Genomic DNA, 13,776 nt, shown 5'->3' with positions numbered 1-13,776 from the left:
CAATTTGCAGAATGCCAGTTATATTTTTTATCCAAGTGCACATGGGCCAGAAGGCCACATTAGCTTGGGCTTCATACTATCCCAGAAGGCAAAGCGCAGGCAGGCATTGCTCTGCTCTTCAACACTTTAACTAAGCATATATAGATCCAGAGAGAAAAGCTAGTGTAATGGGAACATAGGCAGCTTAATAGAAAATACATCTGCTCTGAAGTTCTCATGAGTAAAGAGGAACAAAACATAATTACAAATTAAAAAAAAAAAAAAACCCACAAGAAAACAAATACACCCCCAACTAATGAGTCTAAGAAGAGAACTACAAATACACATCCTCCAGTACTGTTAAGGAAACAGCTCTGCTTCCAATGACTGGCTGCAAAACAGTGTCTATTCACAACTGTCATTCACACCACGGTAACTTTCTCAAAGTCTCCTCTGGGTAATAAACCTCTTTAGGAGTCTGTCACTGCACACCTCAAGCAAGTAGACTGCAACTCTTTTTAACCTGTATTCCCCAGAATGTGTCCTCCCTTTGTGTGCTGAGCATCATTTAGCTAAGAGGATGCTGTTGCTTTTACTTGTGGTTAACTGTGTTACAACTCTTGTAGATATTTTCATTGTTTTTTTTTTTCCTTCAAATTTCCTTGCTCGTCATCCCTTTCTGATCTGACCTCGATAGGGGTCATCCCCAAACATCTCCCCTTGAGATACATTGTCTCTTGAAACAGAACTAAAGGCAACGCTGCATTCCAGTGGGGATGGGATGGGAAATCCAGTTCAGTGTGCCATTTTCAGGTGGCCTTGCACTAGTAAAACAGAGGAAGCCTCTGCTGTCATAAGTCAAAGCTACGTAACAGATAATAAGAAAAAGAAATTGTTAGTAACATATTCTAACTAATGTCTACAAAACACAGTCAATGCCTATGTGTGCAGAGAGATGATTTGGGATTGCAGTACCTTATTTGAGAGAGGAAAAATACACTGCACAAAGGTAATGTACTGACTGGGTCAATGTTATGTTATGTTGTGTTTGTGGGACATTCAAAGAGCCACAAGGGAGGTAGTATAACATAATCATTAAAAGCGTGAACTTTGGAGCCAGATTCTTTGGATTTAAATACCAGTTTCATCACCTGCTAGTTGTGAGACCTTGATCAAGTTATTCAAATTCTCTTTCTGTGTTTCCTCATCTGTAAAAGTGGGAATAATCATAGCACTTACATAATAGGGTTGTTCTGAGGATTAAATGAGCCATATTTGCAAAGCACGTAGACAGAGATATATACATATCTGTTAAATAAAATACTACACAGACTTCAGGAGCCATGCAAAGAGCTAAATGCAATATAACTCTTTACACCAGCAGCAAGTTTAAAATGGGCTGGTGAGGACACACAGAAACTAAAATGACACATCGCTGAATTGGGTATGAGATTTCGAAAGTGTTGTTAAAGATTAAATATATAGTGCTGGACTCTCGTCTTGAACTCCTGGCCTCAAGCAATCCCTCTGCCTCAGTACCCCAAAGAGCTGAGATTACAGATGTGGGTCATCATGCCCAGCCCCCTAAACATATTTAATCTTTCTAACATTGGCACTAAAATATGCCTGAATGTGCTTTACATTCCTGTGTAGTAACAGGATTCCAGAACAAGCCTGGCCTCTGTGTGACCTTGGGAAACACACTCCACCTTTCTCTGTCCCTGAATTGTCATTTTAAAACTAAAGGAAATGGACTACCTGTTTGATCTTTAAGGCCCAACTCTGATAGTCCCAGGAAGGTGGCAGCCTGAGTCTTAAGGAAAATATGAAATAAAAAGAGGAAAAGTAATAGACATTTTTATAGAATTTTAAACAAAAAGGTTGCTGGGTAGGACGGAAAGCAAACCTTCCCCTTTCCTTAAATAGAAGATAAAGTCATTAGAGTTTGCCTCACAATTCCATTTGTACACAGGAGCAAGTACAGGACTAGGGCCCTGGCTCACTAGCGCCCACAGTGGAGGGACTATACCAGGAGGACTTATTCACATATGAGGGTGCAGCACAGCATACACTCTCCAGAGGGCTCTTATTTGTGCAATCCCATTAAAAGCAGGGCTGCACCAGACATTAAAGGTCATAGATTGTATGATTCCATCTACATGAAATGCTCAGAATAGGCAAACTCATAGAAACAGAATGCAGAGTAGTGGTTTCCAGGAGCTGGGTAGGAGGAATAGGGAGTGATTGGTAATGGTTTCCCTTTGGGGTGATAAAAAATGTTTTGGAATTAGACAGTGGTGATGGTTACACAACTCTGTGAACATACTAGCCAGTGAACTGCATACTTTAAAAGTGTTTATACAATTTATAAGTATCTAAATTACATCTTAGCAATGGAGGGAGGTCTATATAATACAGATTTCCAGTAGTCGGCCTCCTGTTATCAGTAAAAGAGAGAAGTAAGGAGATTAAGGTAATTATGTCAACAGTTCTTGATGAAAGGAAGGCTGGAATTAGATTCTGAATTGCCTATATAGGATGGCCAAAAATTCTGGAAACTAGAAGTCAGAGATGAAAGGCCCTGTTCTCAAAGAGCTCAAAGGGAAATTATGCACATGGAAAGAACAACCAGTAGGAAGAGGTGTACACAATAAGATACTGGTTGCTCCCCAGTGAGCACTGGCCAAGTCTTCAACCATCTACACGCTCCAACGTGCAGCAGACCTTGACCAGGAGCCAGGTGCACCTGAGCTTCACTCACAGACTTCCAAAGGGAGTGAGCCATAAGAAAAGCTAGGAAGCCAAGTGAGCTTCTCCCAATTTCATCTTTGCATCCTGCAGTCTCTTGACCCAATACTGACACTACTCCCCTTCCTGTGATGGCCCAAGGAGAGGAAACAGCAAGAGAAAAGCTGAAAGGTGAGAAAGGAAGGAAATAAATTTCTGGCAATAGTTTGGCAAGATCGTGAACTCCTTACAGAGGTCACAGCAACCAAAGTGACCTTAAAACATAAATCGTATCGTGTCACCCCCTATTTAAAACCCATCCAAGGCAATCAAAAAATGCAAACTCCCTACAACCATCTGGAATGAAATGCACATTTCCACCACTGACCCTGCCTGCTGGCACCTGCACCTCTCTGGTGCCTCCCCCACCACTCTTTGCTCACACAGAGCTAAGCTGTGTGCTGCCTCAGCCTGACACACTCTTCTCCCTCTGCCTGGCTCTGCTCTGAGCTGGCCCCTTCTCATTCCTCAGGTCTTAACTCAGACAGTATCTCAGATAAATAGCTAAAGAGGGTCTTTCCTGTTATTCTCTACCAGAGCTGTTTATTTACTTTAGAGGGCTTACCACACAGTCACTAATTTGCCTATTTCTTGCCTGGGTAGACTGCTCATTCAACAAGGACAGAGAAGCATGACTACCTTATTTCTTGCCATATCTAAAGTGCTACCACAGTGCCACACATGTGATTGGCATTTGATTTTTGCTAAACCTGTATTTTAAAAAATAACTCTGGCTAGGGAGCATAGGAGTTACAAGAGGTATGGAGAACAGTTAAAACGAAAGTGACTGCTATGGTCTGAATGTTGTGTTCCCCCAACATCCATATGGTGGGACCTAATACCCAATGTATTAGTATTAAATAGTGGGGCCTTTAGGAGGCAATTAAGACCTGAGGGCTTCACCGGGTGCGGTGGCTCACGCCTGTAATCCCAGCACTTTGGGAGGCTGAGCTGGGTGGATCACTTGAGGTCTGGAGTTCAAGATCAGCCTGGCCAACACGGCAAAACCCCATCTCTACCAAAAATACAAAAATTACCTGGGCGTGGTAGTACACCCCTGTAATCCCAGCTACTAGGGAGGCTGAGGCAGGAGAATTGCTTGAACTCGGTGCAGGGAGGGGCAGTGGTGGGGGCTGTGGGGGATGGGGGTTGCAGTGAACTGAGATTGCGACACTGCACTCCAGCCTGGGCAATATAGAGCGAGACTCTGTCTCAAAAGAAAAAAAAAAAAAATAGGAAAAAGACATGAGAGTTCTGCCCTCATGAATGGGATTAGTGACCTTATAAAAGAGGCTTGAAGGAGCCAGTTGGCCCCTTCCACCATGTGAGGAAGCAGTAAGAAGATGCCATCTTTGAAGCAGGGAGCAAGCCCTCACCCGACATCAAATCTGCTGGTAACTTAGTCTTGGATTTTCCAGCCTCCAGAACTGGGAGCAATAAATTTCTGTTGTTTATAAAGGACCCAGTCTAAGGCATTTTGTTATAGCAGCCCAAGCAGACTAAGACAATAATCATAGGTCACACTATAAGCAACATGGATTTTGATGCTACTAAAGACCACCATTTTCAAAGACTTTTTTTCTTTCTTTTGGACAATTATACAATCATATTGGTTAAGCAATGAACAGACTTGATTAGACTAATGTAACACTGACCACCTGAATATTTGCTAACGGGGGTCTGTATGCTTCATTCTGTGCACATAATCCCGTTTTTCCTTGAGTCTCCTCCATAAAGCAGAGCCTGGGGTAGGCCTTAGGGCTATATGTAGCTAGACTTTCTGGAGTATGACTAAGTGTCTGAATCAGACTAACACAGTAACAACTACTAAGTAACTGCAATTTAATTGTTCAAATTAGAACTAACTTCTAAAACATGTTTCTTCCCTTATAGTCATAGACTAAATTCTAGCATAACTAGTGACAGACACAAGCTGTAATAATGTGTTATCTGTGTCTTAGCCTCCTAGTTGAAAATTTTTTCTTCCTTTATTTTTATCCCTGGGTTGAAGAAAGTAGAGACCAATTTAATGAAGGTAAAAACCACTGGCTTTCTTGGGAAGAACTGTAGAGCAAAACAAAATTCATTTCTGGAGAGGAATAATTCCTACCTGAACAAATGGAAAAAATAAAATTGTAGAATTTAAAAAAAAACACACACACACTGTAGGAAAAAAACACACTATAGAATAAAAACAACTTTGGTAATAAATTCAGATCCTAATCATAAAAATTCATTTTTAATTAGCTCAATTATATAAATGAATCATTTATATAACCAAGGAGATATATTATGGAGCATTTTTAAAGGTTTTTGTTTTTATACGAGGGTATTTCCCGTTTGCCTGTAATATGTGGCTTTTTCAAAATAAAAAAAAAAAGACAAAATTCTCCCCACTGTCTGAATTAACATAATTATGAATTTAAGGAAGACCTAATTGTTGGGGTTTTACTCTCTAGGTGCATAAACATATGGTGAAATACCCATTAAAATAATTACTAGACAGAAAGCCCTGTACTTTCTGAGACCCTCCCAAAGTAAAAGCAGAACGACATAGTGGTAGCGCTTTCCTGTTAGTGTGCCAAAGAGAGGAGACACTGGTCACCAGGTTAATGTAATGAAAATACCTTTATGCTAATCGTCAAGAGATAGGGATTAAGTTAAGTTTCCAAAATGGTGAATACTATCCCCAACCTTATGTCCAACCCCATCCCTCCCCGCCGAGCTTTCACTTTTCTCCGGGGAAATGCGGATGTGCAGTCCACTGCAGCAGCCCTGGGGGGGGAAAGGGAGGAAGGGAAGGGGACGGCTGCAGGGTGTGTCACTTACGAGATGTAAGCTGGGTAGCCAAATCCTATCAGGTTGCAGAGGAGAGAGGCTCCATAACCGAACACCAGGTACAAGGCCACCAGTCCGATGACACCTGGGGACCACAAGGAGAGAAGTGAGTCGGGCAGCATGAGAAGCGTTCACGCTGGACAGCCGCCGCCCACACCGCGAGGCTGGGCCTGTTCTAGGCGTTTTCCTCCCGACTCGATTAAAGGAGAGAGAAAAACAAACCACACGAAAGCTGGGCCTACGCGTCCGCGGGGCCCTGCCTTGAAGTCTGGGGATACCAGGCAGCCCCCACCGTTGTGCCTCTCCTACCTCTCGCAGGGGGCCCCAAAGCAACCCCGGCGGCCGGGACGGTCCGGAGCACCCAAGTCCGCTCTCTTGCAGGGCCCGCCGGGCAGGGCTCTAGCCAGGGAAGCTGCGCTCCGCGGGGAGCGTCCCGAGAGGCCCGGACTCCCGCAACCGCTGCAGCAGCAGCCCCCGCCCACCCGAGGGGGCGCCCCTTCCCGGGCGGAGCTCCACGGAGGGTCGGGTAGGACCGGGTACCTCCGTCACCGCGCCTGCCCGCAGGGACCCCGCGGTCCGCGCCCACCGCGTAGGACCGCAAGAATAGGGCGCCGGGCCGCGGGGCGGACACGTCAGCGCTGGCCCTTCCAGCTGCCAGCGCCCGACGCCGCCGCTGCCCTCCAGCCCCGCGACCCTCAGCCCGGGCAGCCCCAGCGGGGTCCTCCGATGTCCGCGCTTCCCGGGAGGCCAGCCTGATTCCCGAGGATGCTGCTTGTCCCGTCTGTCTCCAACTCCACCTTTCCCGAGTCCTCTCCCCGCTTCCTTCCCCAGCAGCAGGGGCAACGGCGACCCCCGGCCACCCACCAAGCGCAATGAAGCTCCGGTTCACGCCGGTCTTGGCCTCGAGCTTGGCCAGAAGGTCAGTCATGCAGTTCTTCTCGTGCAGGAACCGGTCGAACCTCTCCCTCATGGCCGCAGACATGGCGGGGACCGTCGCGCTGCCCGGGGCTGTTCCTAGTGCCGGGTAGACTGGAGCGGGGACTGCGGCGGGGCAGTGGCAGGCGGGGACCGCGGCGCGTCTACGCGTCCTCCACTCGCCTCCGCTCGCCCCGCCCGGCCGCCGCGCGCCCCTCCTCCCCTGCCCCGCTCCCGGGGAACAGCGCCACACCCTGGCGGGGGTGAGCGTGCACCTCCGCGGGCGCCGCGAGGTGGCCTGGCTGTTGACAACCCATTGCGGGGTAAAAAGGATGTGGCGTGGGGGCGTGCATTTTGTGTCTCTTGTGGGTCCCCTTCTCAAATCGGACTGCTGCGAAATGCAGGCGGAAAGGAGGCAGGCGTCCTTGTTGCTCCCGCCTGCGATTTAGTGAGACGAGTTTGGCACCTACATTGCTGTGCTAAACCTGCTAAGGCATTTTTGACCTAAAAAATTGAAATGTTTGAGCATCCTGAAAGAACTCTTTGGATGCAGGCCTGCTTTCACCCTCTTTGCCTTAGCTTGTCAGTTTTTCTCACCTACAGACAATCGTTGCCTTGTAAAGACCCTTGAAGAAATCCAACACATCGTCCCTGGGGTACACCTTTTCCAAGAAAGCACTGCACTAAATCTCTTCATGGTGGGCTCGCGTTGGCTTGTTGTCTGTTACCGTGGCAAGTGTCCAGATTCTCTCTGTGGAGCCAATATAGTCTCTGCACTTCCTACACTCAAAATACTCTGAAGAAGACGGAGATTCTAAGGTCCAAGTCTTAGGGCAGGGCCTCATTTTTGCTTCCTTCAGAATGAGTTGCCCATGCTCTTCCTCCACCTAAACCTAAGCTCCTGTTATCTCACCCATATGACTTCCAGATACTCCTAAAATTACTCTTGCTTACTCCTATTCTGCACACTGCTGCAAAATTTTTGTCAGAAGCTCCGTATTATTATACTAACAGACTAGAGCTCCCATTCCTTAGCATAGCATTCAATGCCCTGCCCACAACTGGCCCCCAACATTCTGTCTTGGTCCTACACAACCCCTCTGTGCTTTCAAATCTACTTAATTACCCTACTGCCTTCCACTTCTGCAAAAAGTTACCTTGCCCACTCCTAGCTTTTTCCTTTAATGCTAATTCTGCTTCCTCTTTTCTTCCTCAGCGCTTCTTGGCTCAGCTTTCTTAGCTGCTCCTACCACCACCCAGCCAAATCAGTGAACAAATGAAACAACCTGGCTGTCTATTTCTGTCTTTTCACCTACAGTTAATTCTCAATGTGGCAGCCAGTAGAATCTGTTTTAAAATGTGTGTCAAGTTGTGCTTTTTTGTTCTCAACCCTCCAGCAGCTTCCTATCTGCCTGAAGAATGGCATCAAGGTCACAGGTGACATGGTTCATCCCTCCCCTTTCTGATGTCTTCCCTTACTGATTGCCTCCTTGCTGTGCCTCAGACAAGGTAAGCCCATTCCTGCCTCTGGGCGTTAGTTCACTTTTCTTCTGTTTCAGTGGTTCTCAAGCAGGAGCACTTCCTCTCCCCTTCCTCCTCCTGGGAGAAGGAATAGCAATGTCTAGAGATACTTTGGTTGTGAAACTGATTGTCACACAAGGAGGCCAGGAGGTGGCAAGTGCAACTAGCATCTAGTGGGTAGAGACTAGGGGTGCTGCTAAACATACTGCAACGCACAGGACAGCCCCCATAACAAAGAATTATCCAGCCCCAAATGTCAATAATGTGACAGTCCAGAAACCCTCCTCTATCTGAAAGTATCTTTCCCCAGTTAGCCATTTGACTGTCCCCTTCCATTATTCAGGTATTTGCTCAAATGGTACCCCTAATCTCAAATTGCAACCCCCAGTGGTCTCTAGCCCCTGTCTTGCTTGATTTTTCTCCGTAGAATTTATTACTGTCTGACATTATGTTCTACATTTTTTTGAGACTGTCTCACTCTGTCACCCAGGCTGGAGTGCAGAGGCGTGGTCACAGCTCACCACAGCCTCGACCTCCTGCTGTGCTCAAGCCATCCTCCCACCTCAGCCTCCCAAGTAGCTGGGACCATAGCCATGTGCCACCATGTCCGGCTAATTTTTTGTACTTTTAGTATAGATTGGGTTTCACCATGTTACCCAGGCCAGTCTTGAACTTCTGACCTCAAGTGATCTGCCCACCTTAGCCTCCCAAAGTTCTGGGATTACAGGCATGAGCCACCACCATGCCAGGCCATGTTCTAATTTTTAAATTATCTTTCTTTCCTCACTAGATTATGAGCTTCATGAGGGTAGACATTTTTGCTTATTTTATTTGCTTCAATATTTCAAGCACATTGAACAGTGCCTGGCACTTAGTAGGTGTTCAATAACTATTTGTTGAATTAATGAATGAATCAATGAACCTAACGTGTGTTGTACCACCTGGTATTCCAAGCGTTACGTGGACTAGTTCATTTAATCCTCACAACTGCATGAGGAAGATGCTACCTGTTTCATCCTCATTTAAGGAAAAAAAAAAAAGAGATCTAGTGAGGTCTCATATCACAATAAGTGGCAGAGCTAGGATTCAGAATCAGGCTCTTACCCCTATATTATATTGCTATTATGGGTTGAATTGTATTCCACCTCCCTAAAGAAGACATGTTGGAATCCTAACCTACAGTACCTCAGAGTGTGATCTTATTTGAAGATAGGGTCTTCAAAGAGGTAGTCAAATTCAAATGAACTCATTAGGGTGGACCTCAATCCAGTGTGACTGTTGTCCTTTTAAAACAGGAAATTTGGCCCAGCGTGGTGGCTCACACCTGTAATCCCAGCACTTTGAGAGGCCAAGGTGGGTGGATTACGAGGTCAGGAGATGGAGACCATCCTTGCTAACACAGTGAAACCCTGTCCCTACTAAAAATATGAAAATTTAGCTGGGTGTGGTGGCGGGCACCTGTAGTCCCAGCTACTCAGGAGGCTGAGACAGGAGAATGGTGTGAACCCGGGACGCAGAGCTTGCAGTTAGCCAAGATCGCGCCAATGTACTCCGGCCTGGGTGACAGAGCGAGACTCCATCTCAAATTAAAAAAAAGAAAAAAAAAGGGAAATTTGGACAGAGACAGATACATATAAAGGGAAGACTATGAAGAGACATAAGGAGAAGATGACCATCTACAAGCCAAGAAGAAAGTCCTGGAACAGATCCTTCCCTCGCAGCCCTCACAAGGAACCAATCCTGCTGAGACCTTGATCTTGGACTTCCAGCCTCCAAAGCTGTGAGATAATATATTTCTGTTTTGTTTGTTTATTTAGAGACAGGGTCTCACTGGGTCACCCAGGCTGGATTGCAGTGGTACAATCTCCACTCACTGCAACCTCCACCTCCCAGGTTCAGGTGATTCTCCCACCTCAGCCTCCCAAGTAACTGGGACTACAGGTGTGTGCCACCACGCCCAGCTAATTTTTTTTTTCTTTTTTTTTCTTTGTAGAGATAGGGTTTCACCACATTGGCCAGGCTGGTCTCAAACTCCTGACCTCAAGTGATCCCCTACCTTGGCCTTCCCAAGTGCTGGGATTACAGGCATGAGCCACCACGACCGGCCTCAATTTCTGTTATTTAAGCCACCCAGCTTGTGAGACTGTTACAGTAGCCCTAGGAAACTAGTACAACTGCTTAGCAGAATAACTGAACTGTAAACTTCAAACCAGTTGTAAGTTTGTATAATTTCCTACTGAGTACAGTATGTATATTAAGTTGGGGTTGTTTTTGATTGCTTAAAGTGATTCACAATTCGATTTTTTTTTTTTTTTTTATTGAGATGGAGTCTGCCTCTGTCACCCAGACTGGAGTCCAGTGACATGATCTTGGCTCACTGCGACCTGAGTCTCCCAGGTTCAAATAATTCTCGTGCATCAGCCTCCGGAGTACCTGGAACTACAGGTGTACACCACCACACGTGGCTAGTTTTTGTGTTTTTTGTAGAGATGGGGTTTCACCATGTTGGCCAGGCTGGTCTTGAACTCCTGACCTCAAGTGATCTGTCTGCCTCAGCCTCCCAAAGTGCTAGGATTACAGGCAGGAGCCACTGTGCCCAGCCTCACAATTTGATTGTTTTATTTATTTATTATTTATTTATTTTAGCAAAGGAGCAAAATCCTTTTAAATTAGGTATCCAAATCAACCTAGGTTTTTGTCACTACATTTCATGCAGTGGCAACATTCGTACTACATTAACTATGCATGGAGTATCTAGAAATATACTCTTCATTTGGATTTCTTTCTTTCTTTATTTTTGTTGTTTTGTTTTTGTTTTTCGAGACAAGGTCTTATTCTGTTGTCCAAGCTGGAGTGCGGTGGCACCATCATGGCTCACTGGAGCCCTGACCTTTTGGGCTCAAGCAGTGCTCCCACCTTGACCCCGCCAAGTGCTAGGATTACAGATGTGAGCCACTGTGCCCAGCCCTTGGCTTTCTTTCTGTAAATATTGCTCTCTTTTCAGTTTTCTCTTGACATAGATTCCACATTTCTTCTTTCCTCAAGCATTCAACCAATGGTGAGGCAAAGCAGTATAGTAAGACATAGTGCGTGGAGTTCTATCTCTGGATTCAGTCTGTATGAGCTAAATCCCAGCTCCACCATTTAGCTGTGCGACTTTGGGCAAGTTACATAAGCTCTCTGTGCTTCTGATCTCTCATCTGTAAAACAGGGATAAAAATAGTACCTATTTCACAGAGTTCTCATCATGATTAGGTGAGTTACTATTTGTAATGTTTTTGAAGAGTACTTGATGCAAAAGTACCTTTGCCTCCTAGGCTCAAGCTGTCCTCTCACCTCAGCCCCCCACATACCTGGGACTACACACACATGCCTCCAAGCCTGGCTAATTTTTGTATTTTTTGTAGAGATGGCGTTTCACCTTGTTGCCCAGGCTGATCTTGAACTCCTGAGCTCAAGCAATCCTCTTCCCTCAGCCTCCCAAGGTGCTGGGATTACAGACGTGAGCCACCATGCCCAGCCTCTAAAATCGAGATAGAGAAATATTACATTATTCTTGCCTTTAGTAAATTACAATCAGATTCGGGGAGTATGGGATCCTAATTTATCCCATCAACACTATAAACCTTAGATTCTTTCATAGAAGAGGAAAGAGATGAAGAAGATAATAACCCAGAACCCTGCCTAAGGTCTCAGACGATTCACTTACTCATATTTACTAAATATATCCTGTGTGCCAGATGCTGTTAGATCTGGGAACCAGATAGATGAGATCTGTTTTGGAGGCTGTGAAGAAGGTTGGCCTGGAATTGGTTGACTTTGGCAATTTCTTTTCCCTTTTTTTTTTTTTTTTTTTTTATCCCCCAGGCTGGAGTGCAGTGGTGCGATCTTGGCTCACTGAAAGCTCCGCCTCCCAGGTTCACACGATTCTCCTGCCTCAGCCTCCAGGTATCTGCCACCAGCCCGGCTAATTTTCTTTTTTTTTTTTGTATTTTTAGTAGAGACGGGGTTTGGCTGTGTTAGCCAGGATGGTCTCTATCTCCTGACCTCGTGACCCACGCGCCTCAGTCTCCCAAAGTGCTGGGATTACAGGCGTGAGCCACCGCGCCCAGCCAACGTTGGCAATTTCTAAGGAGGAAATTGAACTGACTTGGGATGAGGCAAATACTATTGTTATACCCTCTGTGAACTAGAGAAGAAAATTCTGCTGGATAACTCAGATCAGGTCACTTTTGTTCTACATAAACTGTTTCTTCAGGGTAAGAAAACAAGTTGACGTCATCAAACACGTTCATTCTCACTCATTTATGTTAGAAAGAAGAGGTACAGCATAATTTGCCAGGTAATCTCTTCCTTCCTTTCCCCCACCCCTGCATTTGTAGGGTACCCTGGCATGGCACCAATGAGACAGGCAGGAGACCCTCAGCCCCTGCAGACACAGCCCTGTTGGCACATACTCCCTCCCTCTGCTGTAGGAGGCTTATGATGACATGTCATCAGAATAAAAAGGGAAAAACACAGAGTAAACAAAACCTGAGACGTGGACTTGCCAGATGATGGGAGGAAAATGTAGAGGCTGAATGTAATTTAAGAAAGAGCACTGAAGGAAATAAAATGTGAAAATCACCATGTTTCATTGAATATATTTGAATTACATTTTGTTTACCTCATTTGTCCTATTCTTAAACATTTTCTACTGAAAATATGGACAAAGCATTTTATTCTATTTCTCCCCTTATCAAACAGGAAGTTGATTTTTAGAAAATTAGTGCTCACAGTTGAGAATAAACCAATGTGGAAATATCCTTTAGTTTAGCAAAGTATTTTTAATAGAGAAATTAACTACTAATATGTCATTGCTCTTGCACACAAATCTAGAGATTTTTCATCAGGTTTAAAAGTGTCCTTTATTTGCCCTTGACGTTTCTCTAATGGTACCTGCACAGTGGACTAATAGGAGAAAACAAGTCACTAACAGGTTGTTTCTCTATGTTCAAGACCAGTTAGTCCAGTTTCAGATAAAGCCTGGGGTTTGGATTGCATACCAGGATGGTACGGTGTTCACTCACCCTGGGGTATGTGTCCAACCACAGAGAACAACCCACATTTGCCTCATAGCCTACAGGGTGGCATGAAGTTTTGCTTTTCTTTTCATGTAAGAGAAAGACCAGAAGGAGTCAGACAATTTTGCCCACTTCCTTTCATGATGAAACAGCAGGTAAATATAATTAACACGAATAAAGAAACTGACCAGGCCAGGTGCTGTGGCTCATGCCTATAATCCCAGTACTTTGGGAAGCCAAGGCAGGAGGATCTCTTAAGCCCAGGAGTTTGTGATCTCGTCTCTATAAGAAAAATTTTAAACATTAGCCAGGCATGATGGCATGCTCCTGTAGTTTCAGCTACTGAGGAGACTAAGGCAAGAGAATGGCTTGAGCCAGCGAGGTCCAGAGTGCAGTGAGCTATGATCACACCAGAGTGAAACCCTGTTTCAAAAATAAATAAATAAAAATAAGAAAAGAAAAAGAAACTAAGCAGTTGTATTAAGTTTACATTGCTACTGTAACAAATTATCCCAAACTTGATGGCTTAAAACAACATAAATTTTTTATGTTACAGTGCTCTGTGTCAATCTTACTGGGTTAAAATCAAGGTACTGTCAGCAGCGCTTTGTTCCTTTTTGGAGGCTTATAGAAAGATTCATGTTTTTTTGCTCATTGGGTTGTTGCAGAATTC

At 45.1% G+C, this 13,776-nt stretch overlaps 1 protein-coding gene across 1 annotated transcript in view; it reads right to left on the bottom strand.

Moving 5' to 3' along the window:
* The window catches only part of REEP5 (receptor accessory protein 5), a 44,929-nt gene extending 38,210 nt beyond the window's left edge, over positions 1–6,719 (bottom strand). Inside the window, exons 1-2 of the mRNA XM_008014150.3 lie at positions 6,469–6,719; positions 5,596–5,689 (exon numbers count right to left, since the gene is read on the bottom strand). Coding sequence (XP_008012341.1) covers positions 5,596–5,689; positions 6,469–6,586 — 212 coding nt within the window. The 5' untranslated portion in view covers positions 6,587–6,719. The remainder of the gene's footprint in view (positions 1–5,595; positions 5,690–6,468) is intronic.
* Between the last annotated feature and the right edge of the window lie 7,057 nt (positions 6,720–13,776).

This window comes from Chlorocebus sabaeus, chromosome 23 (assembly GCF_047675955.1).
Source record: "Chlorocebus sabaeus isolate Y175 chromosome 23, mChlSab1.0.hap1, whole genome shotgun sequence".
In the NCBI taxonomy this organism is placed as follows: domain Eukaryota; kingdom Metazoa; phylum Chordata; class Mammalia; order Primates; family Cercopithecidae; genus Chlorocebus; species Chlorocebus sabaeus.
The sequence above is the reverse complement of the archived record's forward strand: the minus strand, read 5'-3'. Positions and strand labels throughout refer to the sequence as shown.